The sequence below is a fragment of the Carassius auratus genome, chromosome 24 (assembly GCF_003368295.1).
Source record: "Carassius auratus strain Wakin chromosome 24, ASM336829v1, whole genome shotgun sequence".
NCBI classification, from domain to species: Eukaryota; Metazoa; Chordata; class Actinopteri; order Cypriniformes; family Cyprinidae; genus Carassius; species Carassius auratus.
In genome coordinates this window covers 131,776-159,048 of record NC_039266.1, presented here as the reverse complement: position 1 = coordinate 159,048, position 27,273 = coordinate 131,776, and the positions used below count along the sequence as shown (strand labels likewise).

Below are 27,273 nucleotides of genomic sequence, written 5' to 3'. Positions count from 1 at the left end.
CTCAAGCAACGTGGATTGTGTGCCTTTCCTCTCCTCCTCCAGACTCTGGGACCCTGACTTTCAAAGGAAATGCAAAATTTACTTTCATCAGAGAACATAACTGGTCCACTCAGCAGCAGTCCAGTCATTTTTGAAGCGAGACGCTTCTGATGCTGTCTGTTGATCAAGAGTGGCTTGACACTTGAAGGAATACGACAGCTGAAACCCATGTCTTGCATGCGTCTGTGCGTAGTGGTTCTTGAAGCACTGACTCCAGCTTCAGTCCACTCTTTGTGAATCTCCCCAACATTTTTTAATGGGTTTTGTTTCACAATCCTCTCCAGGGTGCGGTTATATCTATTGCTTGTACACTTTTCTACCACATTTTTTGTTTTCCTTCCCTTCGCCTCTCTGTTAATGTGCTTGAACACAGAGCTCTGTGAACAGTCAGCCTCTTTTGCAATGACCTTTTGTGTCTTGCCCTCCTTGTGCAAGGTGTCAATGGTCGTCTCTTGGACAACTGTCAAGTCAGCAGTCTTCCCCATGATTGCGTAGCCTACAGAACTAGACTGAGATACCATTTAAATCCTTTGCAGGTGTTTTGAGTTAATTAGCTGATTAGAGTGTGGCATCAGGTGTCTTCAATATTGAACCTTTTCACAATATTCTAATTTTCTGAGATACTGAATTTGGGATATGTAATGTTCACGACTGCAGTAGGTCCGTAGGTACTTTCCAATTTCGTGGTTGAGACATTCGACCTAGCCGTTGCCTTGAGGATGATAACCTGATGTTAGGCATACATTAATGTCCAAGTGTTTGCTGAATGCCCTCCAAACTGAAGAAGTGAACTGGGTGCCACGATCACTGACAATGTCCTCTGGTAGTCCATAAACTCTGAAGATTTGGTGGAATAGGGCTAGGGCTGTTTCTATCACTGTGGGCAGTCCCGGAAGTGGTACCAGATGACAGGAGTTGGAAAATCGATCATTGATTACCAAAATGGTGGTAAAGCCTTCAGAGGGGGGCAGATCTGTCACAAAGTCGATGGAGAGATGGGACCAAGGGTGTTTAGAAATAGGCAGTGGGTGCAGAAGGCCTGATGGCAGTTCTTTTGGATTGTGCACAAACTTGACATGACCTGACATAGGAGGTAATGTCCCTTGACATGGCTAGCCACCAGAATGAATTTTGGAGCAGGCATAGTGTGCGAGAGATTCCAGGATGGCCGGTACTAATCAATGTATTGACCCACTGCATAATACGTTGACATACAGTAAGTTGTTAGGCATGTACTGTTTGTTTGGGGGGCACTGAGTAGTTGGAGGATCATGTTGTTGTTCCCGTTGTAGTTACTCCATGATGTCCCAGGTTACTGCAGCAATGATGACTGAGGGGGGAAGAATGGCCTGGTGTCAGATCTTTGGTAGAGGGTTCATAACGTCTAGACAGAGCATCTGCCTTGCTGTTCTTGCTGCCTTGTCTATACATGACTGTAAACTGGAAGCAGGTGAAGAATAGTGACCAGCGAGCTTGCCGTGGATTGAGACCATTAGCACTTTTGAATGTATTCTAGGTTTTTGTGATCAGTGATGACTTGAAACGGATGGATGGCCCCTTCCAACCAGTGTCTCCATTCCTCGAAGGCAGCTTTCATGGAAAGGAGCTCCTTATTACCCATGTCGTAATTAGATTCTGATATGATCAGTTCTCTTTAGAAGAAGGCACATGGAAATAGTTTGCCTGGTTGGCCATGGCATTACAAGAGTACAGCTCCTGTTCCGCAATCAGAAGCATCCACTTCCACTACAAAAGGTAAATCAGGTTCAGGATGTTTTAGGATCGGTGCTGTAGTGAATCTTTCCTTTAAAAGTATAGAAAGCAGTGGTTGCTCCTTCCATCCATCTTCATTTTGTGGGTTTGCCTTTGAGAAGGGATGTCAGTGGGGCAGAGAACGTGCTGTAGTCACGGATAAACCTTCTGTAAAAGTTAGCCAAACCTAGGAATTGTTGAAGTTTCTTGACTGTAGTTGGTTGGGGCCATTTGGCCATCTCACTCCCTCATGACTGACATGATATCCCAGAAATGACCGAGCCGAGCCAGATAATGAACAAATGATTGACTTGTTCTCAAGTCAAGAACCGGCTGCATCGGTTTTCGTATCACCAGTAGTTCTTTCAGATAGTTCGATTCAATAAACCGGTTGAAGAAAATGGTTCCCCCGGTTCTTTTGCGCTCGACCTAATGACTTAATTTGCGATGATTGCCGTTGATTCAAGCCTTCGGTTTACCTGGGCTCATTACATTAGCACAGAATCAGTTCAGAATCAATCACCAAAAGAATCAATTCGGTTCAGACGCTCTGTGTGTCGGTCTGCTTCTCGCTGAATCACATGCGCAGTATCATCAGCTCCTTGGTTCTTGAATCGGACACGTCTGACAGAAACGGTTCTTGACTTGAGAATGGGTCAATCTTTTGTTCGTTATCTGGCTTGGCTTGGTGTTCATCTTCAGTTCTCTCTTCACAGCAGTTCAGTCAGTGTACTGTTTGAGTAAATGAATGACTCTGGGATATTGGTTTGTTTAAACTCGGAGGGAGTGTCAGCCACATTAAAAAAGTTAACAGTTTAAGTCATTGGTGGATTAATGCGTATTGGAGACGCAAACCGTTTCAAACGATTCAGTTCAATTTGGTGAACTGGTTCAAGAAGATCCGGTTACATCGAATGATTAGTTCGTGAACCGGATAACACTACACTGTTGTGCTTTGAAATCTCTCACAACAGACACAGAAAAGAAGACAATGCTTAATAAAGTTGTAGTTTTTGCTAGTTTTGGACCAAAATGTATTTTCGATGCTTTGAAGATTTTTTTCTTTTGAAGATTTACACACAGTTTCAATGGAGGGACTGAGAGCTCTCGGACTAAATCTAAAATATCTTAAACTGTGTCCCGAAGATGAACGGAGATCTTACTGGTTTGGAACAACAGTTATTAATGACACAATTTACATTTTTCGGTGAACTAACCCTTTAACATTCAGTAAGTACTGTCTCTTTTCATCTTTCTGTCTTTCCTCTCAGCTATCTGTTTTTTGTTTCTCTGATAGACTGTATTGCGCTCAACTGTAAAATTTTCAAATTGTAAAAACTTTTAACTTTCAGGCTATGCTTTCACAAGCCAACCTAAATTTTGACTTGACAGACTTTATCAAGTTGGTTGATGTTAATGCTGGTTATAAATGTAATATTTTTCAGACAAAGCAAATAATACTTTTTCTAACATCATCCTATAATATATTTAAAAATACATTTTAATTATTTTCCTTGTATGGCTCTTCTGCTTTCTTCAAAATTATTTAATATATCTTATATATATATATATATAATTTTTTTTTTGTATGTAAATTAGGTGTCGTGAACTGGAGTGCATTGTCTGCACAATACAACCAGGGTTTCCGTGTGCCATGTACACTGACCCAGTGCCTGTGAGATATTTAAAGACTGCCCACCTGGGTATGTGAGGAACGGCAGGAGAGGAGTCCTGCATGGGTTTTATTCATTCAAAGAATTTGAGGGCTGCTGCTCGGTTGATTATGTTATCAGTGATGGAGGGGAATTTCAGAATGAGTAGATTTTTTTTTCTTGTGTCGTGTCTATAGTCTTAATCTTTATTTGTATCTACAATTATATTTTCTGTTTTGTTCTTTGAAATAAAATAAAAAAGATTTTTTGGAGGCACCATGCATAAAATGGGATGCAGACACTGAAAATATACAGTTTTTAATCAATTGAACTTAAAACCACTTTATTGGCTTAAATATTTCAAATTCAGAATTGCCAAAGCAAAAGAAAAATGTCCAAAATTATAGTTAATAAATAAATAAATAAATAAACAAGAACCATGGCAGAGGAAAGATTAAAATGCACTAATTGCAAATAGCTTTTACACTGTTAAAATAGCAGGGTTTTCTGCTATTTATGCTTATTACAAATAGTGGCAATCATCTGCACCCCAGTATAATACATTATAAAACAGTATGCAATAATAACTTATTGAGTGTAAATTATCATTTTAATTAATATTATTAAATGGATGCCACCTTACTAGGACAATAAAGCCCTCCCTCGCAACTCCCTCCTTAATTTTTATTGAAAATAAATGCTTTTCTAAAGTGATTTGAAATTTGAAAAGGGAGAAGAAAAAAACGTATTTAAAAGACAGATTTTAACCCTTGTCGATTGCATTTAATTGTGAACAACTCACGTTTTACCATCTGCACCACCATGAGACCATGACGGCTGCTCTTTATCTTCCATGCTATATATATATATATATATATATATATATATATATATATATATATATATATATATATTTTTTTTTTTTTGCTGTATTGATTACCATTTATATAACCATGGTTAGTGTAGCAAATGCATTGATAATTTGTTGCTACCATGGTTTAATTATAGTAAACATGTTTGTTTATTTATTTTGTAATAAAACCACGGTTCATTTTCTTAAGGGATATTATCATTTTAAATAACTGTTTATATTTCAATATGTTTAAAAAATATTTTAGTTTTTTGACGGCACAATCAACTTTTGATCAAATAAACGCATTCCTACTAAATCAAAAAATTATTGACCCCCAAAAAGTAGTATACATTTTCTTATTTAAATTTCCAAATGTCTTAGTTGCCGCTATAAATGTCTTGATTTAAGAAATCGTTTTTGTTTACGGAGCTTTATGAGGCTCCTCTGGGAGGCACGCTTTGTTACTATGGCGACGCACTAAACAAACATGGCGGTCGATTTAGTAAAGGGACCTTCTACATGGTGCCATTAACTGCCTTTATGTTTTATATTGAGACATATGAGCATTTATGTCACGTTTCCATACAAAACCTCTTTCGCTACGCGCCGCACGTGTAATAAATTACGTTTAAATTACGTTTTTAAAACAATGGCAGATGAAACTGAACCAAAAGCACTAAATAGCTCTGAACCCTCCATGAACCGACACAAACCAGCATCAAATACAACTCAGGTAAGAGAATGACTACTGATAGTTATTTGAACAGTTTGTATAGTGGTACATTTGTTACACTTGTCAAATTGTGTCATCATTTACTCATGTTGTCTCAAACTGTATAACTGTATTCCGTTGTACCCAAAATTAGATGTTATGTAATAGGAAATGTTTTAGGAATTATGTAATGTTAATTTAAACTATCATTAAATAGACCTGTCTTGTGTGTACAGGACATTTCTCATCTACTGGCCAGCATATTCAATGACCTTTACACCACAGATGTGATTGGGAGGGACACTGTTTCTAATCTTAGTAAATCACGCAGAGGAGACAACAACTACCATGAAACATTTGTGGAACAGCTACAGCAGGTGCCTCCTTCACATCTGAGCAAAGTCTCTCTTATAAAATGTGACGTGTATATGATTATAGAGATTCTTTTATAGATAAAAAGTTCAGAAGAACAGCGTTTTTTTTTTTTCCAAATAGAAACCTATGTAACACTATAAATGTTTTTGCCATCACTTTTGATCTTTTTAACTCTTGCTGAATAAAGAAAATCTTACTGATCCCTTAATGCTGGCTTTTCTTTTTTCCCGGATTTGTATTATCTAGATTATGCTTATTAAATTGACATTTTTAATGATTTTATTTTATTATATAGGTGCACTCTGAATACAACAGACGGATACAGAACGCTGACGTGCTGGAGACACACATTATACAGGCCCGAGCACAAGCTGCTGCAAAGGAGGAACATGATCACAGCCGAATCATGGAAGAAGTGGGTGAGGCCTACTATCAGCTGGGTCTTCCCCCAGGTAAGTTTCTCTAGTTATCTTTATTTAAACTACCATTATTTTTACTATCCAGTGTGTCGGCCAGTTAGTTAGTAATCCTATGACATCAAAACCCTGAAGAGTCCCCTATGTCTCCAAAGTGAAATCATCTTTCAAGTGGTGTGTGGACAGTGAGCTTCTAAGGAGCAACAACTTGATTTGTCCGCTGGACTATACAACACTGCACACCCCAGTTGTTAAAACCCCAAAAGGTATTATTTCACTGACCTATACAGTAAGACATATTCAAACAGTCAGATTACATATTATAATACTGTCAGTTTCCCATTCTTTTGCAGGCACGTACACTCCAGGCTTTGTCCAGCCAACGGTCTCCTATAATATGCACATTTGCACCGAACCACAGGATGATGGTTACACTCCTCTTCCCCCACCTGCACATACGGCCCAGAGCCTGTTGGAACAATCAGAGGAGACACTCACGCTCCCTTCCTCTCCAGAGTCCAGCTCTATCAAGGGCACCGAGGTTTGCCTCTGAACATTATTCCATTTTCCTCATTTCAAAGGGAGTAGAATGACCTTTATATTTTTTATTACATCATTGCCTTCTTTTGTGCCCCAGATCACAAGATGAGCAGTATTTATGGGCAGTTGCGAGGATATAACAAGCTATACTCTTATAGATTATCATTTTTGTAATTATTATAATCTTGTAATTTTAATATTACTGATTACTTGAGTAAATAAATTGAATATTTGTACTATTATAAATATTATGCATAGTATATATACTTTACTGTATGTTTTGGGCTGTCAAATCAATTAATTGCATACAAAATATTGTAGTGTTTACTAAATATATATATATATATATATATATATATATATATATATATATATATATATACACACACAAATGATACATATATATATTTCAGAAAAGTTTACATGTACATATATTCATATTTATGTAAGATATATGTTATATATAAATATATAAAACTTTATATATAAATACATACAGTGCACACACATATATTGTGTAAACATAAATTATTTTTTTTGGATGTAATTAATCACGATGAATTGATTTGACAAGCCTATTAAAAATATTAAATTTTTCAATTAATTTGTCACACTGCGGGATAATTTAAAATGATCTAGTACAGACAAAAAGGTGATTAAATTTTTTTTATTTTTCCAATTATTTAACTCAAAAGCTAGGTATGGTGCATAAGGCCTCTTGGATGGAGAAGCCTATTTCTCAGAGACAGGCAGAAGATAGGGCTTCACTGCAGAAACACAAAGACCGACACAAGTTCCTGCGCAACCCTCGCTTCCTGCTCCCAAATGCTCAGCGTGGGGGAAAGTCTCTCACCATGCCAGGGAAGAGGCCAGAGAATGTGGGAAAGGGCAGGAAGAACACTGGCAGAGAGAGGTGTGCCTTGTGCTTTTGAATTAATATGTGTTTTCTTTGGGAAGATCATACTTAGAATGAAACTCGATATTGATTAATTTTATTTATTTTTCTCTAACCTCTTCATTATTTTAAACCGGTTTTCCATCTTCCATTGGTCAACAAAAAATTACACATAATACCTTTAATTAATCATTATCCTATTAAATTCAAAGCAAATGGTGTGCTTTATGAATTTTCTTAGAATCCCTATAAGCCTTGTCCTTTGTTGTTGCATTGTTTGCATTTTGGTCAGATTTATTCAGCGATTATTGCCATAATATTTGTGCAGCTTGGGTAGGGGAAATATGATACACGTGAACATCAAGAAACAGACCACACCCCTTTGCCTGCCATATATTATAAATGCGAAGCTGGATGTATTGTAATATATTTATTCATATGGCTCACGTAGACATCTGAAAAGCATGACATGCAATTGCAAACCAGCAGATTGGATTATTCTATAATAATCAGCCATGGAGCCTACATACATTTTTTATTTATTGCCCTCTAACGCCAGGCCCTTGGAATTGTCTTTACATTCCCCCCTTACAGCGCCACTGGGTGGTTTCACTTGTCTGGCCCAAAATGTCTCTGGCCATTAAAATGAGTTTTTTCCCTTCATAGCGGCTAAAAGAATCACAAGACTATCAAAAAGCCTCAGCTGACTCTTTCTGTATTTTGAGTCAATGAGCTAAGTGCAGTTCCTGTTTTATGCGTCTTGGCAGTCAACAACAGAACAAAAGACTATTCATGCAAAAGTATATATTTTAGTTGCTGTGATCTTTAAGCACCTTTTCCTTTGGTTAATTTCTAAGTGCAGAGATGTATTCTGTCAATTAACAAATCATTCTAGACTGTTTTGGACAAAACTTCTGCATTTTTTTACAGAATGTATTTAATGAGCAAAGCGTGTCATCTGACAATACATAGTAGAATAATTATTATGTTTATTTATTTGGAGATTAACTTATCATAAGCTCATACATGGCAAATTATTGTCACAAAATACTCTTTCTATCTAAAGTCCGGATCCCGCTCCCATCTTCACTGCGAATCCACCTGTCATCTTCTTCACTGACTACAGAATAGGACAAGTCTATGAGGTATAACAGCACCTTATATGATATTTATTTTGGTCTATAATTATATTAATACAAATTAAAAATGTTTTAAGTGTTTACTGCATTTTTGTTATTGACTAAATCAGTAATGTGAGGTTTGTACTTTTTACTACATGACCCCTAGTGTAAATGTTCATTAGATTTTGCCTACTGAGCCACTTCTGAATGATTCCTTTCCAGTATGTTTTCAGTTCTTAATAGTGCCTTCTGTTTTCTGTAGACTGCGGTGGAGCTCAGAAACATGACTGCGACCAGCCGTCACATTCGAATGATGCCTCCCACCTCCCCACACTTCTCTGTTGGTTTGGGTGAGTCTAAAGAAAAAAAAAGTACCTGCTCACCTCATGAAAGACTCATTTATGTTGTCAGAAGTTCTCTCTGCATGGTTTACAATGAAGTTCTTCATTACTAGAGGAAATGTCAAGGTTATAACAGTTAATTAAATCTAAAACCATTAATTTTTTTTTTCTTCGAAAATTTACGGGATAGTTCACCCCAAAAATTAATGTTCTTTTATCATTTGCTCACGTTGAAACTGTTCCAAAAGAATATGAGTTTCTTTCTTTTGTTGAACACAAAAGAAGTTATTTTGAAGAATGTTCAAAACATTTGCCGGTAGCCATTGATTTTCATAGTGTGGAAAAAATACACTGGAAGTCAATGGCTGTGTTCGTTTCTGTTCAACAGAAAAAAGCAACAGTTTTGGAACAACATGAGGATGAGTAAATGATGACTAATTTGATTTCTGGGTGAAATATTCCTACAGCTGTAATAAAATAAAATAAAATAAAATATATATATTAAAAAAACGTAACTTATTTATCTAGTTGACAAGGCAAAAGTTCTCATTTGCACTTAGTTTAAGTTTGAGATAAGTACTAAAAATAAGTACTAAAATAATCAAACAAAAAAAAACAGATTAAAAAATAACGACAAAAACACTAAATCACTAAAGCAACTAAAAGAAAAGAAGAAAAAAGAAAATGTAAGAGTAAAATGTAATTAAAAATATTAACTGATCTGTAATATATAGTAATATATATAATAGTAATGGTGATACTAAAATAACCCTTTATATCACAGGATTCTTAGGAATTGATAATACTTTATTTATACTATTTTTAGTATTTACCATAGACTGAATAAAAAATAGCTGAACCAAAAGCAGAATAGAGAAACAGTGACATCTACTGTTTAAAGGAAAATAATTACTACCAGTGAATTTCTGTGTAAGAAAGCTTTGTTTTGCAGGCAGGTTCCCTGGTGAGGGGGGGATGGTTGCTCCTGGAATGAGTTGCCAGTATATGGTGCGTTTTGCTCCAGACTCTCTGGCTGATTATGAGGATGTTCTGGTTGTGGAGACGCAGTTGCCATATCCTCTCATTATACCGATAGAGGCCCGCAGACCCCCTCCAATACTCAGTTGTGAGTCAAAATCAACTTAACTCTTTCAGCATCTAGATTTTAAAGGGATAGTACACCTAAAAATAACAATGGAAGTCAATGGGGTCCAAAAATAATTTAATTTGACTTGTATTGATACCTTGTATTGTATCTTTCCGTGTACCAGTGCCTGCTGTTATGGACTGCGGTTACTGCCTTGTGGGAGGGGTGAAGTTTATGGAGGTTTTATGTCGGAATGAAGGGCTGAGTGCAGGAACATTCTGTGTAATGCCGAAGAAACAGTGGCCTGCCTCAAGCCTTAGGGTAAGCATGCAAATCTTGACGTAAAATCTCATTCAGTTCATATTTAAGGTTCCCCTCTTTGACAGAATTATTATTTATGACTTCTAATAAAGCTCATAATTTCTTAACTTAACTCTACTGGTTGAAATAAACTTCTGTACTCTTGAACTCAGTTTATTCTGTACTTTTTAAATTGAAATCAAACAACGGCTTAAAGTGTAAATGAAAATTTGTTTTGTAAATGCATGTAATTAAACTTATCGTGAACTATCAACAACCTATAGATAGAACCAAGTCCCAACCCTACGTTTTTGTCTTTTTACAATACCGTTTCACTTGGATGTACGTCACAATACAGAAGAAACCACCTCTGTTACATTGCAGCTTTAACCTTTTGTCTTAGGATGTTGTTAACCATAATGAGTGATAATTCTGTGTCTCAGTCTGCAGTGAAGTCTACTTTCGCAGAACAGCCTCCCTTTGCCATCAGTCCATCTATTTTCGGTCTTCTCCCCGGACAGGCCACTATCATAGAGGTGAGATGTTACTGACTGAAGAGCACACAAATCAACTCAACCGTATACAGTGGTGGCAAAAATGATTCAAAACTTTGGCATATTTAAAGCTGCGGTAGGTAACTTTTGATGCTCTAGCGGTTCATAAACAGAACTGCTTGCGTCTTGCGGAAGAACATCGTAGCTGGATCTACTTCTCTCTGTTTATGTCTATGAAGAATCACAAAGGTACTGGGTTACTCCGCCGCGGTACCCCCGAAGCAATCTAAAATAGTCCGCATATAAACACTTATTATAGGTGCACCCTAGTGATTCAGGACAAGCCAAAAACACGGTTTGGAAAATGGATTCATGGTGTACTTGCTTATTATATAAATTTTTCTACATTTTGAACACAAACAAAGTTATGGACCGCAGCTCTGATTGGTTGTTTTTTACCGGGAGCGGATGAATTTCTGCAAATGGCAATAGGACCACTGGGAGGAGCCAGAGGAGCTTGATTTTTTCACAGATTATCTGTCTCATATTCTACTGTCAAGACATAATGACAGGTTTAACAAATAAGTAAAAAATATATTTTTACAAAAGTTACCTACTGCAGCTATAAGAGGTTTTAGATGTTTTCGTTGAATTGGCCGTTACATTACCCATAAAACTAACTATTGCCGGAACTACATGTGATGGAAGGAATCTGCTCGAAAAATAAAAATGAGAAAGTCTGGACGTCAACCCCATCGAGCAAATTTGGGGCGACTTGGAAAATAAACTGGACAGATCTATTGTATATTCAAAGGAAAGCTTCTGGCTTGAGTTTCAGAAGGCATGGGATAACATTAGGGTTGAAGTTCTGAGGAAATACTGTATATTGATACTCTGCCAAAAGGATGGACATACCAAATAATCGTGTTAAAATTGGATAAGAACAGTTTGACTCATTTCATCTGATATTTTTTGTGCTCAGAGCACGTTTCACGAACGTTATTAAATAAAATCATGTTTTGGAGGCAGAAATATCAATATTTTCAGATCTGTCAGGTGTTCATATAATTCTGGCCAACACTGTAGATATTAATCAGTTTTACACGAATTACTTATTTATCCTCTAGAAGATTACACAATACTAATTTATGAGTTCAATCCACCTTCTACACTATGTGATTTTCTCTATTTTGATTTGATTGACAGGCTCAATCTTCATGAGATGGTATAGCGCACACATTCCCTCATTATAACTTTTAGTGATAGTAATTACAGTATGATTAAAAATAAGTAATGGTTGACAGATTAATTTTTTTATCTGATCTTCTAAACACTTTTCTTTTAAGATGCAGATTTTGTTGTGCATCACCTTAGCAACTTGCAAAGAAAGACACATGAATATGCTAATGGATGCACATTTTTAGATCTTGCTTCATTCAGTCTGATAGTCAAATAGTAAATACAGCTCGGATTTGAATAATGTTCAGTATTCTGCTAGTTTGTGACTCTGTATTTTTTGGATGTGTTTTTTTATGTTTAGGTTGTGTTTTTCCCCACAACTGCTGAGATCTCTACTCAGGACTTTACCATAGTCTGTGACAACTGCCAAGTGAAGGACATCACCCTGCAAGGTAGGAAATCAATTCAAGCAAATGTAAGTACATTTTTCTTCTGAAATTAAACACAAACATCTCCAAAAAGATATATGTCTACATGTTTTAATATATTTCCTCAGGTACAGGTCAGCTGATCACTGTGGAGCTGGTTTCAATATCAGGCGGAGAGGATCAGCCTGAATTGGGAGAGTTGTGTGATATCACAGCCGACCATTATGTCAGATTCAACCCAACCAATCCATGGTCCACCTTACAGAAGACGGTTGTCGTGAAAAACAATGCGTGAGCTACCTGTGCACATCTGCGTCTACACAGAATAGTATGTACAGCGGATACTTACTGGTGTGCTTGTAAATCGTTTTTTTCATTGATGTGTAGACACCTGGAGCTCCCATACCGCTGGCAGATCATGAAACCCAACCTTCAATGTCTGTTGCCTGGAGAGACTCCAGACCCCTCCAGCATTCAGCATCATCTTGATACAGACAGTGTGTTCAGCATTACTCCAGTCATGGGCAACCTGAGCCCTGCAGAAGAACATGAGTTCCTACTCACATACTGTCCAACGGATGTATGTGCACTCACACGAATAAACACAGTAAAAGCTAAAACTAAATGGATATATATATATATATATATATATATATATATATATATATATATGTATATATATATATATATATATATATATATATATATATATATATATATATATATATATTATAAAAATTCAATCTAATTTAAAACTATAAAACTGTATTAGTAAAAACTATAGTTGTATATGATACTAAATACTGTAACTAATCTGTCTAAGTTGAAAGATTACCACAGCGTCTGCCGGTTAGTGATCATGGATGTTCCCGATCCACCCAGAATCGGTGACGATGGGTAAAATTAACTTTATTTAATGTTTGAGATTTTAATTAAAAATGTATTTACTGTAGGATAAAAACTTCTGTTTCTTCATTTGCAGGACGTGTCTCAACACAGCTCTCCATGTAAATGATGTGACTGTATTAGAGGTTGAAGTGAAAGGTTCTGCTGAGCCGTATAAGATTCTTCTTGAGCCGTATGCTGTTTTAATACCAGGGGAAACCTACATACACAACACCATCTGCAAGAGATTCAAGGTAGTGCTTCTGAACTTCAAAATGACTCTGAACTTCTGTCCTAATTCCCTTATTTACATCATGAAATGTTTCTGAAGCTCAGACATGTGTATGTTTTGTGTATGTGTGTGTGTTTTAGATGTGGAATCACAGCAGATCAGTCATTCACTTCGAATGGGAACGTATTATTGACAGTCATGTAATAGAAGTGGAGCCTTCATCAGGAGAAATAGGTCAGAGCATTACAGTGTGTCAGTAAATAATTTATGAACAAACAGATATACTGTTCAAAGGTCTGGAGTCGGTCAGATTTTCTTAAAGAAATGAAGGACCATAAAATGTATCAAAAGTGACAGTAAATGTAGGTAATAAGGTAAAAAATGATTTTTTATTTAAAATTATTCTGTTCTTCTGAGCTTTATATTCATGAAAGAATCCTATAAAAAAAGGTATAATGTTTTCAACAAAAATCTTAAGCAGCACAACTGTTTGCCACATTGATAATAATAAGAAATGTGTCTTGAGCACCAAATCAGCATAATAAAATAATTTCTATGTTTCATGAACATTATGAGATTAACATAATTAACTGAAATGATTATATGTTGCGATAGCGAATAAAAGTTGTGATTAAGCAAAATTTGGTCATTTTATATGTTGTTCCAGGGTTAGCATTAGTTTTTAGTAATGCTACTAAAAATTCAGCTTCGCCATCACATTAATAAATTACATTTTTAAATATATATATATATATAGAAACAGTTATTGTAAATTGTAACAACATTTCATAATATATATATATATATATATATATATATATATATATATATATATATATATATATTTTGCTGTATTTTATGATCAAATACATGTATCCTTGGTTCATTCAAAAACATTCAAAAACTTGAACGGTAGTGTATGAGTCTATTCATTAATAAACAAAACAAACAAATAAATGATTTCTAACATGTGCTTGCTCACAGAGATGAATGAGTGTTTCGATATGGAGTTGGCTCTGACTGGAAAGAATCCAGGTCATTTTACCTCCACCCTGCAATGTCACATTCAGCACCATCCTAAAACTATAGGACTGGCCATTGAGGTCACCTTTAAGGTGTCTGAATCTATTTCCCTTTGATTTATACTCCATATGCTATGATGAGGACATCACAAATGTTCTCATTAGCAAATGATAGCTCATTCAAATGAGTTATATATAATACGGTTCTCCAGGGTCCGCATTGCTCAGTGAACTTGCCCAGTCTGGATTTTGGTTTACTGCAAATGGGAAGTGAAGGCATCTCTTCCATCGATATCACCAACAACAGTCCGCTAGATGCCCATTGGAGCCTAGAGGAGCTGTCCAACACCAAGCTGCCAATCCAGGGCCTGGTACAACACCCCATCTATGCTTCTGATTAAATATTATTATTATTATTATTAATCAGCACACAGATGTTTGTGGACTGTATCCTTTTGCATGTATCTGTGTTCAGGTGTACATGAATCCAAATAAAGGTGTGCTGCCTCCCCTGGCGTCCTGCGGTGTGGACGTGGTCTTCAGAGCCCTGTACTGCCAGCGTTTTGAGTCGGTCCTACAGCTTACTGTACTCAACGGCACTGGCTGGTGAGGAAATAAGACATATCATTTGTCATTGTGTGTCTGGAATACTAAGAAAATGTTACCAGTTATTGGTTGTGCCACATATTTGAATGAAGGTGTGCATTGGTTTGTCTTCAGTCACGTCTCTGTCCAAGCAGTCGTCCAGTCTCCTCAGGTGTGCTTGCTGAGCTGTGAGCTGGTGTTGACTGATCTATATGTAGGTGTTCCACAGACGAGCAGCGTTACCCTGTTTAACCAAACACTGCTGCCAGCCCACTTCACCTGGAATAAGGTGAGAGCGATTACGTAATGTGTTTATCTCAAAACACAGTTGCAAAATATTCGAAAAACCCTAGCCAGTGTTGATAGTTTGGAAAGAACATGATATTGAATTGTAATGCGGTCACACTTACAGACAATAAAGCCAGCCATTTTTCTTCATAAAAGGGTTTTACACACACACAAAAAAAATCTTCTGAAAAACAAGTTTAAAATCATATACAGTTACATGAGATGAAAACCCATGAATTCAATATTTGCTTTGATTTAATGTTTTGATATTGTATAGTCTGGACCAATATGTTTAGTCATTCTCAAGGTGTTCACTTCCTTTCAGCTTCAAGGGCCACAAGCTCATCTGTGCTCTGCAACCTTCAGCCCTTCTGCAGGCACTCTGGAGCCCAACGCCAAGACTGAAGTGTCTGTATCATTCACCGCTCACACTGTTGTAAGTACTTCTGCTGTAGTGCTGTAACACCCGCAACCTAAAATAAATAGTATTGTGAATGCGTTTTTATGTTTTTAGGAGGAACTGACTAAAGTGGCTGCAGTTTGTGAAGTAAAAGGAATGGAGAGTCCATTATTGCTGGGATTTTTTTCTAAAGCTAAACCTCTCAGAGTTTCCTACTCACTTCATTCTGACTGGTAAAGCAACGTTTACCTCATATTCATCTATCCCTGGTCTTTCTTTAGTCATTTTTTAAAAATCTAGACACAGTTGCAATATCATCCAATGCATTTCCAATGCTGTATATTTAGCACTTATTCAAGCGATGCTGATCACCAACCAATCACACTGGACTTCACTGAGCACGAGCCAGTTGTCATTGGCAAATCTATCAAACGACAGTTGCTGATAACGAATCACACCGCTATAACTGCTCCGTTCACTGTTGAAGCAGAGTACTTTACTGGATATTGTCCTTCACAATTGGATGAAAACACTGAAAGGTACAGTACATCCTGTATATTGATTCCGCTGTATCGGTTTAATATTAATAGCAAAATATAATTTACAAAAAATTATAACTTCTAATTAACTACTAGCCTATTATTGCATTTGGGGTCAGTAAGATTTTTAAAAATGTTTTAAAAAGAGTAACTTCACTGTTCACTGATGCAACTTTAAATAACAGTTTTCTGTTTTAATGTATTTTAAAATGTTATTTATTCCTTTGATAGCAAAGCTGAATTTTCAGCATCATTATTGCAGCCTTCAATGTCACATGATCCTTCAGAAAAAAAATTAATTGCTTGTTTTGAAAACATTCTTATTAACAGTTTTGAAAACAGTTGTGCTACATAATATTTTTTTTGTGGAAACTGATACTTTTTTTTAAAAGATTCTTTGAATAGAACAAAATTTATTTGAAATAGAAATTACAACATTTTAAATGTTGTTTAACATTACAAAAAATATTTTTAATGATTTACGAATTGTTTAAAGCTTAATTGAGAGTCATTAATTGTATTCTTTTAATTTATTTGTTTATTTTATTTAATATTTATTTAAAATAATTTATTTAAAATAATTTATTTTAAATAAAATTGTTTTATTATTTATTATGTATTTTATTATGTATTTTAATTGTATTATTATTTAACTTATTATTTTATAATTAAAATTTTTATTATTAAATACTATTTAAATAACTGTTTTACATGACTGACCCTTTGGCCTTTCCTTCCAGGAGCAGTGCACCTCTCCATTCCATCCATGCCAAAAAACTACAACAAAAAGCATATGATGGTTAGTAGAACCTATTATTTTGTCCTCTTCATTATCAATGAAAGTGAAACAGCAAAGTCAAAAAAGCATTTTTTCTTTTTTTACTTCTAGAATTTGTAAACTGTCTGCTTTCCCATGGAAGAGGCGCAGCGTTCTTTATTGAACCGAACAGTGGGATGCTCGGCTCATTTGAGACTCAAACCATCAATATCACTGCTTTCACCAATATGTGGGGAGATTATCAAGACAATCTCATATGTAAAGTATGTCACAAAACAAACTTCTTATTTCATTAGAAATATTTTGCCTTTCCCAAATCAAACAGCTGAGTAATGGTGAATCCTAAATGAACTTTTCTTTCAGGTTGGAGATCTAGATACAACTCCAATTCCTATCAAGATGTCTGTGAGGGGCTGCCCAGTTTACTTTCAGATGATTGGACCACAGCCTGACAACCAGAACCAGGGTCCAGTTATACGGTCAGTGCATTATAGGATGCATTAGATGTTGCATTTACCTGTAAAGACTGTTTTTTTATATTTATGATTAACAGGTTTGGAAGCCATGTTTCTGGAGGAGACACTGTGTCACGCTCTTTACGGCTCATTAACACCAGTCCATACGGTGAGCCATTCACCACATTAAGTTCACAAATGTACTGTACATACATCAAGTTTACAAAAGTACTTACATCAAATTGTTTTCTGAAACCTCTCAGATATCCGTATGGATTGGGTGACCTACAACTTGGAGGTCGGCGATAGTAAATTGATAGATCTGTTGGTTGCATGTGCTGAGCCCTTTCCTCTGAAGGATGCTGATGGCAATGAGGTTCTTGGAGGGCTGGATTCATCCGTCATGTTCCCGCCCACATGGGATGACAGCCACACCCCCAGCAGAGAAGGAACAAGCTCGACTTTCATGACCAAATCTGTGAGTCTAGGCTTCGTTTTCATAGTAACATCCCAGAATCGATATTTCTGCTGCAGCTTTACTACACAAACAAAAAGGTCCAACTTTTTCTTCTGTTTTGTAGGATGATTTTGGAGAGAATGAGGAAGAATGTGATGGAGAGAAGGACAGAAGCCCTTCTAGGTCTCTGGCTCCAGTGAAGAAGCTGTTTTCTGTGTTTCTGAAGCCTCATGAAGGGAACATCTCTGACTACCCATACTGCATCACTCCACAGCAAATTGTAGGTTATGGGAACCACCACTGTTTCAGGTTCCAGTGTTTTATTTCCATGTCTGGATGTAGAACACTGATGACGTGAATGTGTGATGGGAAAAAGGCATTTAAAGGGATAGTTCAAAATGAGAATTCTGTCATTGATAGATCTGAAATGGATCATACAACAAGTATTCTTGTAGCTTTATAAAACTGCGGTTGAATCACTGATGCCACATGGACTATTTTAATGATGTCTTTACTACCTTTCTGGGCCTTGAATGTGTCAGTTGCGTTGCTGTATATGCAGGGCCCAAAAGCTCTTGGATTTCATCAAAAATATCTTTAATTGTGTTCCAAAGATGAACAAAGGTCTTACTGGTTTAGAACGGCATGAGGGTGAGTAATTAATGACAGAATGTTAATTTAAGGGTGAACTAACCCTTTAATATGTACTTTATTACAGGTCGTTCCAGCAGGGGGCAGTAGCACCATTCATGTGTCTTTTACTCCTCTGATCCTGTCATGTTCAACCAATCAAAGATGTATGGGTTATGCTCTGGGTTTCATGAACCTGGACTCTAAGGTATGTTAACCATGTCCACGTAACCTTATATAGACTGTTACATTAACATCTCTTTCAAAACAGATTAAGTTTTACAGTCAAGATAGTGTCATATCACTATTATTTATCTTGTAGCTTGCATCATTAACTCCAGGCAAAGTGGAGAGAGCCCAGGGTTATGAACTAGAACCTTTGAGGCTGGACATGCAGGCTACTGTAAAACCTGCCATGTGAGTTACAAATTGAATTTGAATGCACCGCTTAGTGATGCCCTACTTACGTTTGAGCAAATATAAGTATCTGTATATAGAACAGTTAATAAATACATTGTATATAAACAACTGTAAATCAGTGTGTGTGTTTAGTTTGTCAGTGCAGATGGCAGATGATACAGACGTACTGGAATTCACAGCAGCTGCCAGTGATACACTAGACGCAGCATCACGCACACAGGTGCACTTCAGGCAAATAACATGTATCCAAATCAAAGACAAGTTAATTAGGACATTTCCTGTTGGTCGTGAGAGGGTTTATCTGCACCTTTTTGTCTTTCCATTGGACTCTAGAAGGAATCCAGGATAACTCGGACGTTCCAGCTGAAGAACAATACGGATATGGCCTTGAGTTTCAGACTGAGCACACACCCTCCATTCTCAGTGCTGCTGCCCCGACAGAGCCTTAACCTGATCAGCAGCTCACCCTCTCACAGACACACTGCAGGACTCTCTGTACCAGGAGATGAGCAAGCATCACTCCTGTTACAGCCTAAACAAATCTTGCAGGTCATCTTGTTTCTTTGCTTTTGGATTTCTGCTTTTTTTTTATTTTTCGCTGGAGAATTCTGTGCTAAATCTGTGCTATTTTTCAATCTGACACAGAAGTGATTTAAATAATCATTTTTCTTTGCAGGTTAAGGTGGCTTTCCATAATTCAGCTTCACTCCTGACCTGTCTGAATGAACCATGTGAGGAATCAGATGACCTGCCCTCTGCTACTCTTCGGTGTAATGATGCTGGAGAAAGGACACTACAGTTTCAGCAGAGTTTGACCATTCAGTACAGCAATAACAGCGTACAAGTGTGTACAGACATCATTTAGCTCCTTTTAATAGCTAAAATACACCAGTCAGGGAACAAAATTTACTTTAATTAATGATATTAATGATGGAGTTGTCATTTCAAGGCAATATTCAAGACTATTGCATTTGAAGATGATGATGGGTAAAAAAAAAAAAATCAGCTTGTGGGAATCATATTTTCCTGGAACAAAAGCCTCATTCAAACAAATATTTACAGTGGAAAAAAGTAATTATGCCAAATTTGAACTTTTAATTTATTTTTATAATTAAAGTAAATAAAAACGTACAAATTAATAGAATTTATTAAAATTGAATGAATTTATTATTTAACAAATTCAATTTAACATTTTATATTTAAATCTAACTTTAAACATTATTTATTTTAAGAAACTTTGAGGGTAACACTTTAGAATAAGGTTCCATTAGTTAATGTTAGTTAATGTATTAATTAACATGAACAAACAATGAATAATACATTTATTACTGTATTTATTCATCTTCGTTAATGTTAGTTAATGAAAATACAGTTATTCATTGTTAGTTCATGGTAATTCACAGTGCATTAACTAATGTTAACAAGCACAACTTTTGATTTAAATAATGCATTAGTAAATGTTGAAATTAACATGAACTAAGACTTATAAATGCTGTAGAAGGATTGTTCTTGCTTAGTTCATGTTAACGAAAGTAGTTAACTAACATTAACTAATGGAACCTTATTCTAAAGTGTTACCACTTTGAGATATTCTGATAAGCTACACTAGGATTTTTAAATACTGTTTAATTACCATTTTTTTTAAATATGTTTATTCAAATGAATATTTTTATGATGCATTACATTTATAAAAAAATGGGACAGTAAAGATATTTCTATCGTCACAAAAGATTTCTTGTTCTTTTGAACTTTCTGAACAACTGAAATGCTTCTTGAGCATCAGCATATTAGAATATTTCAGAACGATTACATGACACTGAATACTGAAATAATGGCCATCACAGGAGTAAATTACAATTGAAAATATAGGTTAGAATTAAATAGGTTAAAGTAGATAGGTTAAAATTGATAGCCTGAATGCACTGTAAGTCGCTTTGGATAAAAGCGTCTGCTAAATGCATAAACTTAACTTAACTTAAACTTAACTTAAAATATCCTGACATAGAAAGCAGTTATTTTAAATTGTAATAATGTTTCACAGTATTACTGTATACTACATTTTTTTTATCAAATAAATGCAGCTTTGGTGAGCTTACCAAGTTACCAACCCCAAACCAAAACAACTGTGAACCAGAAGCAAGCTTTCTTCTTGATATCTCAGCTTTTTAAGCCAATCAAGCAGATGTGCCTCAGAAGTCTCAACTGAATTTCCTCGGTACCTAACCATGTTGTAAACACTATTGTTCGTTTGACTATTTCAGACAGTGTCCCTTTATGCTAATCTGGCATTACCGACACTGCACCTTTCCAGTTCCACTGTGGATTTTGGCACTTGCTTTGTTGGACAAACAACTGTCAAAGAGGTCTACCTCTACAACAGAGGTGGCTCCTGTAGCTTCTGGACCACACTTACAGGTAAAAATGCTTTGGCTTTAGACGAAGCAGTTGTGGAGAGATCATGAAGTTTCATTAACATTGACAAGGTTGCTGTAGTAACAGATTGCAGCTGTAATCCTGTCTTTTATCATCTGATCTTTACCATCATGGTTTTTACTTTGTTTTGTGTCTAGATAGTGAAGCTGGCAATGACGTGTTCAGAGTGAGTCCAGACTCTGGTGTGCTGAAATCTCTTGGGGATCCACCATCCTGTAAGCAGCTGCTGCAGATCAGCTTCACTGCAAGGTACAGTCCGCCTCACCCGATACACACACAACCAAAAAATACTTCATTTAAGAAATGGATAATATTATATACCTGTAAAAGACTAATAACTTAGATTCAGGTTGAGTTTGTAGTTTGCATTTGCCTAAACAAGTGAATTTTTCAAACTTCATACTAATTGTATTTTCAGTGATCAGAAAGAGTTCCAATCTATTATCACAGTTCACGGGGTTCTCGGAGAGACACCACTTGTTCTGAAGGTCAATGGAAGCGGATCATTTGATGAGAGTTTTGTATCTCCAAAATCTGACACTTGACAAAACACTGAGTTCCACATATGTGACTGAAGAACTGAAACATCTCTGTTTCTGTATAGACATTCATTAGTCTGATTAGACACTGATTTCTGTATACTTCAAATATTGTATTTGTGTACGTTTTATTCCTTTAATTATAAAGAGAATTATAAAAACATAAGCATATTTTAAATTGTCTATGGTGTATTAAAATGCAAGTTTCATACATAATAAATCATTTTTATTCTAAAAAATTAGATGCAATACAACCTTTGTAAATTACACTGTTCCTCAAAACAGTTTAAAAAAGTTTATATGATGTGTCCATATCAGAAGGAAAGACCAGATCAGATTAATGTCACAAATCAGAGAGATAAAAGTTGTTATTCTGATTGTTCTTACAGATGCGTGTACATTTTCATGATCTGTTATCAGAGTTGAAATGCAAGGCACTTTAAAGTGAGATCTGAATGTTGAACATCCTCAAAAGTAAGGCAAACTACGCAAGAAGTGTGCTCTCTCTGCTTGTGTTTACAGTTAGACTTCTAGCAGCTTGATTAAAAAGAATTTGTGACTGTTAGTTTCTCTGCCTGTCATCATCTTGGGATCTTGAGACAGGATCTTTCATCACTGGCCAGGATACTCAAAAACTGCAGCCGCTCCCATTCCAGTCCCAATGCACATGGACACCGCGCCATACACTCTGCAACAAAAAACACAACACTGTCTCTCTGAAAAAAAGGGATCATAATCTTTTTTATTGCTAAATTTAAAAACTGTGTAGCTAGGCTTGCAGTAATGTATTAGGTTTGTGTAATTTCAGCAATGCAGAAAAAAGAATGGAATCATAAAATCTAGTAATTTACTATATAACGCAAAGCAGAAAAATTCAAATGGAATTCCAAATTTGGGGGAAATAACAGTTTTCATCGGAGCCTCCTGTATGATATTATCATATGATTATGTATGTTCACATCTTACGTCTGCGTTTGAGCTCATTGAGCAAAGTCACGACCTGTCGAGCACCAGTGCAGCCCAGCGGATGACCAAGAGCAATGGCTCCTCCATTAGGATTCACTTTCTCCATAGGAATGCCCATTTTTTCCACACAATACATAGCCTAGGAATATTGCGAAAGTCGCTGTTATGAATAACAGGAAAGAACTGAAAAAAAAAACCTGGGGGAAATCCAAGAAAATCTATCAGTCACCTGACTGGCGAATGCTTCGTTGATCTCAAACACATCAATATCATCCACAGTCAGCCCTGCGCAAACAAATGCAATAACACGGCTCATTAACAACCATTATTCTGGAATAATGAAAATGGAAAAGCTATTTACTACTTGAATTTAAATGGCCCATATGAACATAGAGATACAGTGAGAGCAGGTGTACTCTCACCAGCTTGGTTGAGGGCTTCTGGGATTGCATAGGCTGGGCCAATGCCCATTACATCTGGTGGAACACCCACAACAGTGCTTCCCTCAGCACCCCAAAAACAGGAAGTCCCAGTTTCTCCACTGTAGATCTCCGGTCAATTAGCAGTGCTGCTGCGCCATCACTCACCTGACAGGCATTACCTGCAATGGGAATGAAAGTTGACTTCTGGAATTTAACGACCAAATTACGTTTCTGTGATGCTGCCAGTTTCTTTGAACGCTGGTCTCAGTTTGGCCAGGCCTTCAAAGGTAGTCCCAGGCCAGATCCCATCATCCTTTGTGACAGTAATAGTGCGCTCAGTGCCATTTTCATCCACAAATTTAGTAGTGACCGGAGTGATTTCTTGATCAAACAAGCCTTTTTTTTCTGTGCCATGGCTGCCCTAGTGTTATAAAAGTCCTCAAATAATTAGTACTTTGAGTTGTTTTGAGTGCTAAATACCAACAACTAGAATGTATATACTATCCATAAACATTATAGTAACACCTATTTTTGTTGGGAACTGAGAGCAAAGTGGTCCTGTGCTTTCCTGGTGATGCAAAATCTCTCAGCAACATTCTCTGAGGTTATTCTGAAAGAAAATAGAGAGAGAAAAAAAATGCAATGTAAAGATTAAAACAGAGTATAAAAGAAATAACAAGCATACCCCTTGGGAATGATACAGTCTCTGGTTTTCTCATTGTCCATCAGTCGAGGGCTGAGGTCTCCAGGGGTTATGCGGTGAACGAAGGGACATGTTCTCCACACTGACAAGAGAAAACAAGGGAAAATAAATTAGGTAGATTCTTATTTGAGTAGCTAGGAAACCCCTGCCCTATGCAAAGATTAATGCTACACTTTCGCTTTCACATCCGTTACTTAATTCAACCATTACAAATGTAGCATACTAACCCACAGGCAAGTCCCATGTCATATGAACCTCCTCTGATTCCACCTTAAAACACAGAAGAAGAAAAAAAAACTCTTTTAACTACAATGCTGTATTTTATTACGGTGTGTCCCAAACTGGCCATTTTACAGGTTAACATGTAATTCTTACCTGCAATATTAAAAAGTGCTTGTAGTCCAGAAGAGCACTGCCTGTTTACACTGTAGACGGGTACAGACTCAGGAAAACCACTGAAAGATAAAGAAAGGCTTGAATTTGCAGCCATTCAAATGTTTAGCAATATCTTGATTTACTCATTTTACCTAAAAAACTGCGCAACTCAGGCCATCAGTACACCTGCACCAGGATGTACTACATAACCTGAAAAATAGCAATAAGTGTATATTAAAGCTGAAGTAGGTAACTTTTGTAAAAATTTATTTGTGAAACCTGTCATTATGTCCTGACAGTAGAATATGAGAGATTATCCGTGAAAAAATCAAGCTCCTCTGGCTCCTCCCAGTGGTCCTATTGCCATTTGCAGAAATTCGTCTGCTCCTGGTAAAAAACAACCAATCAGAGCTGCGGTACATAACTTTTTTTTGTTTTCAAGATTTACAAAATGTATATAATAAGCGAGTACACCATGAATCCATTTTCCAAACCGTGTTTTTAGCCTGTCCTGAATCATTAGGGTACATCTATAATAAGTGTTTATATTCGCACTATTTTAGATTGGTTCGGGATACCGCGGCGGAGTAACCCAGTACCGTTTTGATTGTTCATTGACATAAACAGAGAGAAGTAGTTCCGGCTACGATGTTCTTCCGCAAGACGCAAGCAGTTCTGTTTATTAACCTCTAGTCTAGAGCGTCAAAAGTTACCTACCGCAGCTTTAATATTAAAGCCAGAAATGAAAATTCACTGGAAACTGACTCACCCTCGGGTCTTTCAAGATGAAGTTGAGTTTGTTTCTTCATCAAAACAGATTTGGAGAAATTTAAATCACTTGCTCACAAATAGATCATCTGCTGTGAATGGGTGCCGTCACGAGTCTGATTATGTTTCTGATTAATGCAATACATTTCTGATTATGTTTCCTGGTGAACCTTGCTTCTCTTGTCAGACTGGATATCATTGGCTAGTACGCTCTGACGTATTCGTATGGAATTATGGGGAATGAAGTAAAAAATTTGTCATTTGTTGTTAATTTTAAATAACACTAAATCCAAAAGAAATCAAAGAAATTATCATTATTATTTTATAACGAACATTAGAAGCATTCTTGGCAGTTTTGTAAACTTTATAATTCCGAATTCTTTAAAATTCTTGCAAATTCTTTATTATTCTTATATTATGTATACATATTAAAATTGTCTAAATATCAAAATGTCAAATATTATCAATTTGACATCGTGTGATCATTTATTTATTTAAATAAGTATCTTAATACAGTTACTGACTTTGGTGCATGTTATATGCAATCAAAACTGTAAGCAGTTCCAGATTTGCATCATACATTTTAAATGTTTGGATGGCTAAAAATGAATAGTGATAAAAAGTAATTCTAACATTATGATGTACAAGTCTGGAACTCTAAGATTTCTGTCTATCCATGTGTCTGTTTGTTGTAGAATATTTAAACTTTTTTAATGTTTTTATTTAATTTTGACATTTATAATACATAGGCTAAAAATGTTGACAAATATAATTATAAAAAAAAAGATTTTTACTTAATTATATATATATATATATATATATATATATATATATATATATATATATATATATATATAATATATATATATATATATATATAACTCTTTTTCAAGAGATAATTTACCCTAATAATGTAAAATGTAGCCTTTTTAAAATGCGCTAAACACTTGCAGTGCTGCTATTGACAGTCGGCCGAGGGCGCCAGATTCGCGCGCAGCCCGAGCGTCGGTAGCCCCCGCGGCGCGTCATCGCTTCCTGACGCTGACATTACTCTCACTCACTCGCTCCTCTGTGGAAAAACTCGGCGTCAGTCAGTGTTTGCGGAGAGGAAACTTTCTTCCTTTGACGGCGCGCAGTCGACGAGATTTGCAGCTATCCCAAGCACACACCGCTCCATCTGTTTGGATTACTGGCATCCGCGACTCCAAAAACATAATCCGCAAAGCTTCTCGGAAGGTGGATTTGTGCGGTTCCCTTCAATTTGTGCGTGACAACTGTATTCAAGTGCGCGCGGCTTCCGGATATATCCCTGTTTTGCTGTATCTCGCCAAAAGCGTACGAGCACAGTTTGCGGATTTTTCTTCTTTACGGCGTCTTACCCCGTGAACTCTCTTTAAATCTCACATTGGTTTAATTCGTCTTAAATATCTGCACCAGCATGAAGATACGCGCGTGAGGTGAGTTCTATCTAGAATGATACTGACTGCACTTACATTTAGGGTAACGTTAGTAAGCAAAGATTTACTATAGAGGGTAATTTCGTCATTGTTTTGGTTACACATAATGCATCAGACACCAGAAAGAGTTTCATGTCACTGCTTGAAGACAGACATATTCAAGTTCATGTTGTGTTTTGTCTTGGCAGAACTTGACACTTGAACGTCTAGATATAGGCTGCATGTACAGTAAATATGTAAGCAGAGTATGCGTATACATAGCAGTATATAAAAAAGCATGCATAAAGATTTTTCTAATTTATGGAGTTGTATTGATTATATTGTACATTGCATAAATTATGATGTTAACAGGGTTGACCTGAATGCACACAATTATGGTAACAGGGTTGACCGCTTATGATTCCTACTCACAAACTTTAAAAGATTAAGTGATTTAAAAAAAGACCTGTCCTTGAAGAGCATAAAACGTGATATTTGTATCGTTTTAACAAGGAGGAATTTGGAATGTTAACAGGGTTGAGTACACAACTTTTATGTACAGCAAATGACAGCATTTTCATTGAATGATCTATAAAAGCTAGATCACTTAAATACTTTAAAAAGCCAGAGCCTATGTGATACTGATAATAATAGGGATACAGATATAGACACACAGCCACTTTAATGAAAAAGGAGTTTGATGGGATGTGCTGGGATGTCCTGCTTTTTCTCGCACTCGTCCTTCGGTCACTCACT

At 36.3% G+C, this 27,273-nt stretch overlaps 1 protein-coding gene and 1 pseudogene across 2 annotated transcripts; one reads left to right on the top strand and one right to left on the bottom strand.

Moving 5' to 3' along the window:
• Window positions 1-4,779: 4,779 nt before the first annotated feature.
• On the top strand, window positions 4,780-21,986 carry LOC113041874 (deleted in lung and esophageal cancer protein 1-like). 2 transcript variants are annotated; one of them, XM_026200441.1, is made up of 38 exons: window positions 4,780-5,029; window positions 5,245-5,385; window positions 5,679-5,835; window positions 5,955-6,065; window positions 6,153-6,340; window positions 7,035-7,252; window positions 8,301-8,379; window positions 8,618-8,705; window positions 9,649-9,822; window positions 9,968-10,104; window positions 10,527-10,619; window positions 12,118-12,208; window positions 12,313-12,475; window positions 12,572-12,764; window positions 13,008-13,081; window positions 13,167-13,323; window positions 13,442-13,535; window positions 14,286-14,416; window positions 14,536-14,694; window positions 14,799-14,929; window positions 15,044-15,197; window positions 15,522-15,632; window positions 15,711-15,829; window positions 15,944-16,135; window positions 16,876-16,934; window positions 17,025-17,176; window positions 17,277-17,392; window positions 17,467-17,537; window positions 17,632-17,846; window positions 17,950-18,105; window positions 18,544-18,663; window positions 18,778-18,872; window positions 19,008-19,095; window positions 19,212-19,424; window positions 19,552-19,719; window positions 21,137-21,290; window positions 21,446-21,557; window positions 21,727-21,986. In XM_026200441.1, exons 1-38 carry the CDS (start codon window positions 4,856-4,858, stop codon window positions 21,851-21,853), a joined length of 5,175 nt encoding a protein of 1,724 aa, XP_026056226.1. In that variant the 5' UTR covers window positions 4,780-4,855; the 3' UTR covers window positions 21,854-21,986. The 2 variants fall into 2 exon arrangements, with proteins under 2 accessions (XP_026056226.1, XP_026056225.1); XM_026200440.1 differs by having other exon boundaries at window positions 19,209-19,424.
• Window positions 21,987-22,051: 65 nt separating this feature from the next.
• On the bottom strand, window positions 22,052-24,605 carry LOC113041875 (3-ketoacyl-CoA thiolase B, peroxisomal-like; annotated as a pseudogene).
• Between the last annotated feature and the right edge of the window lie 2,668 nt (window positions 24,606-27,273).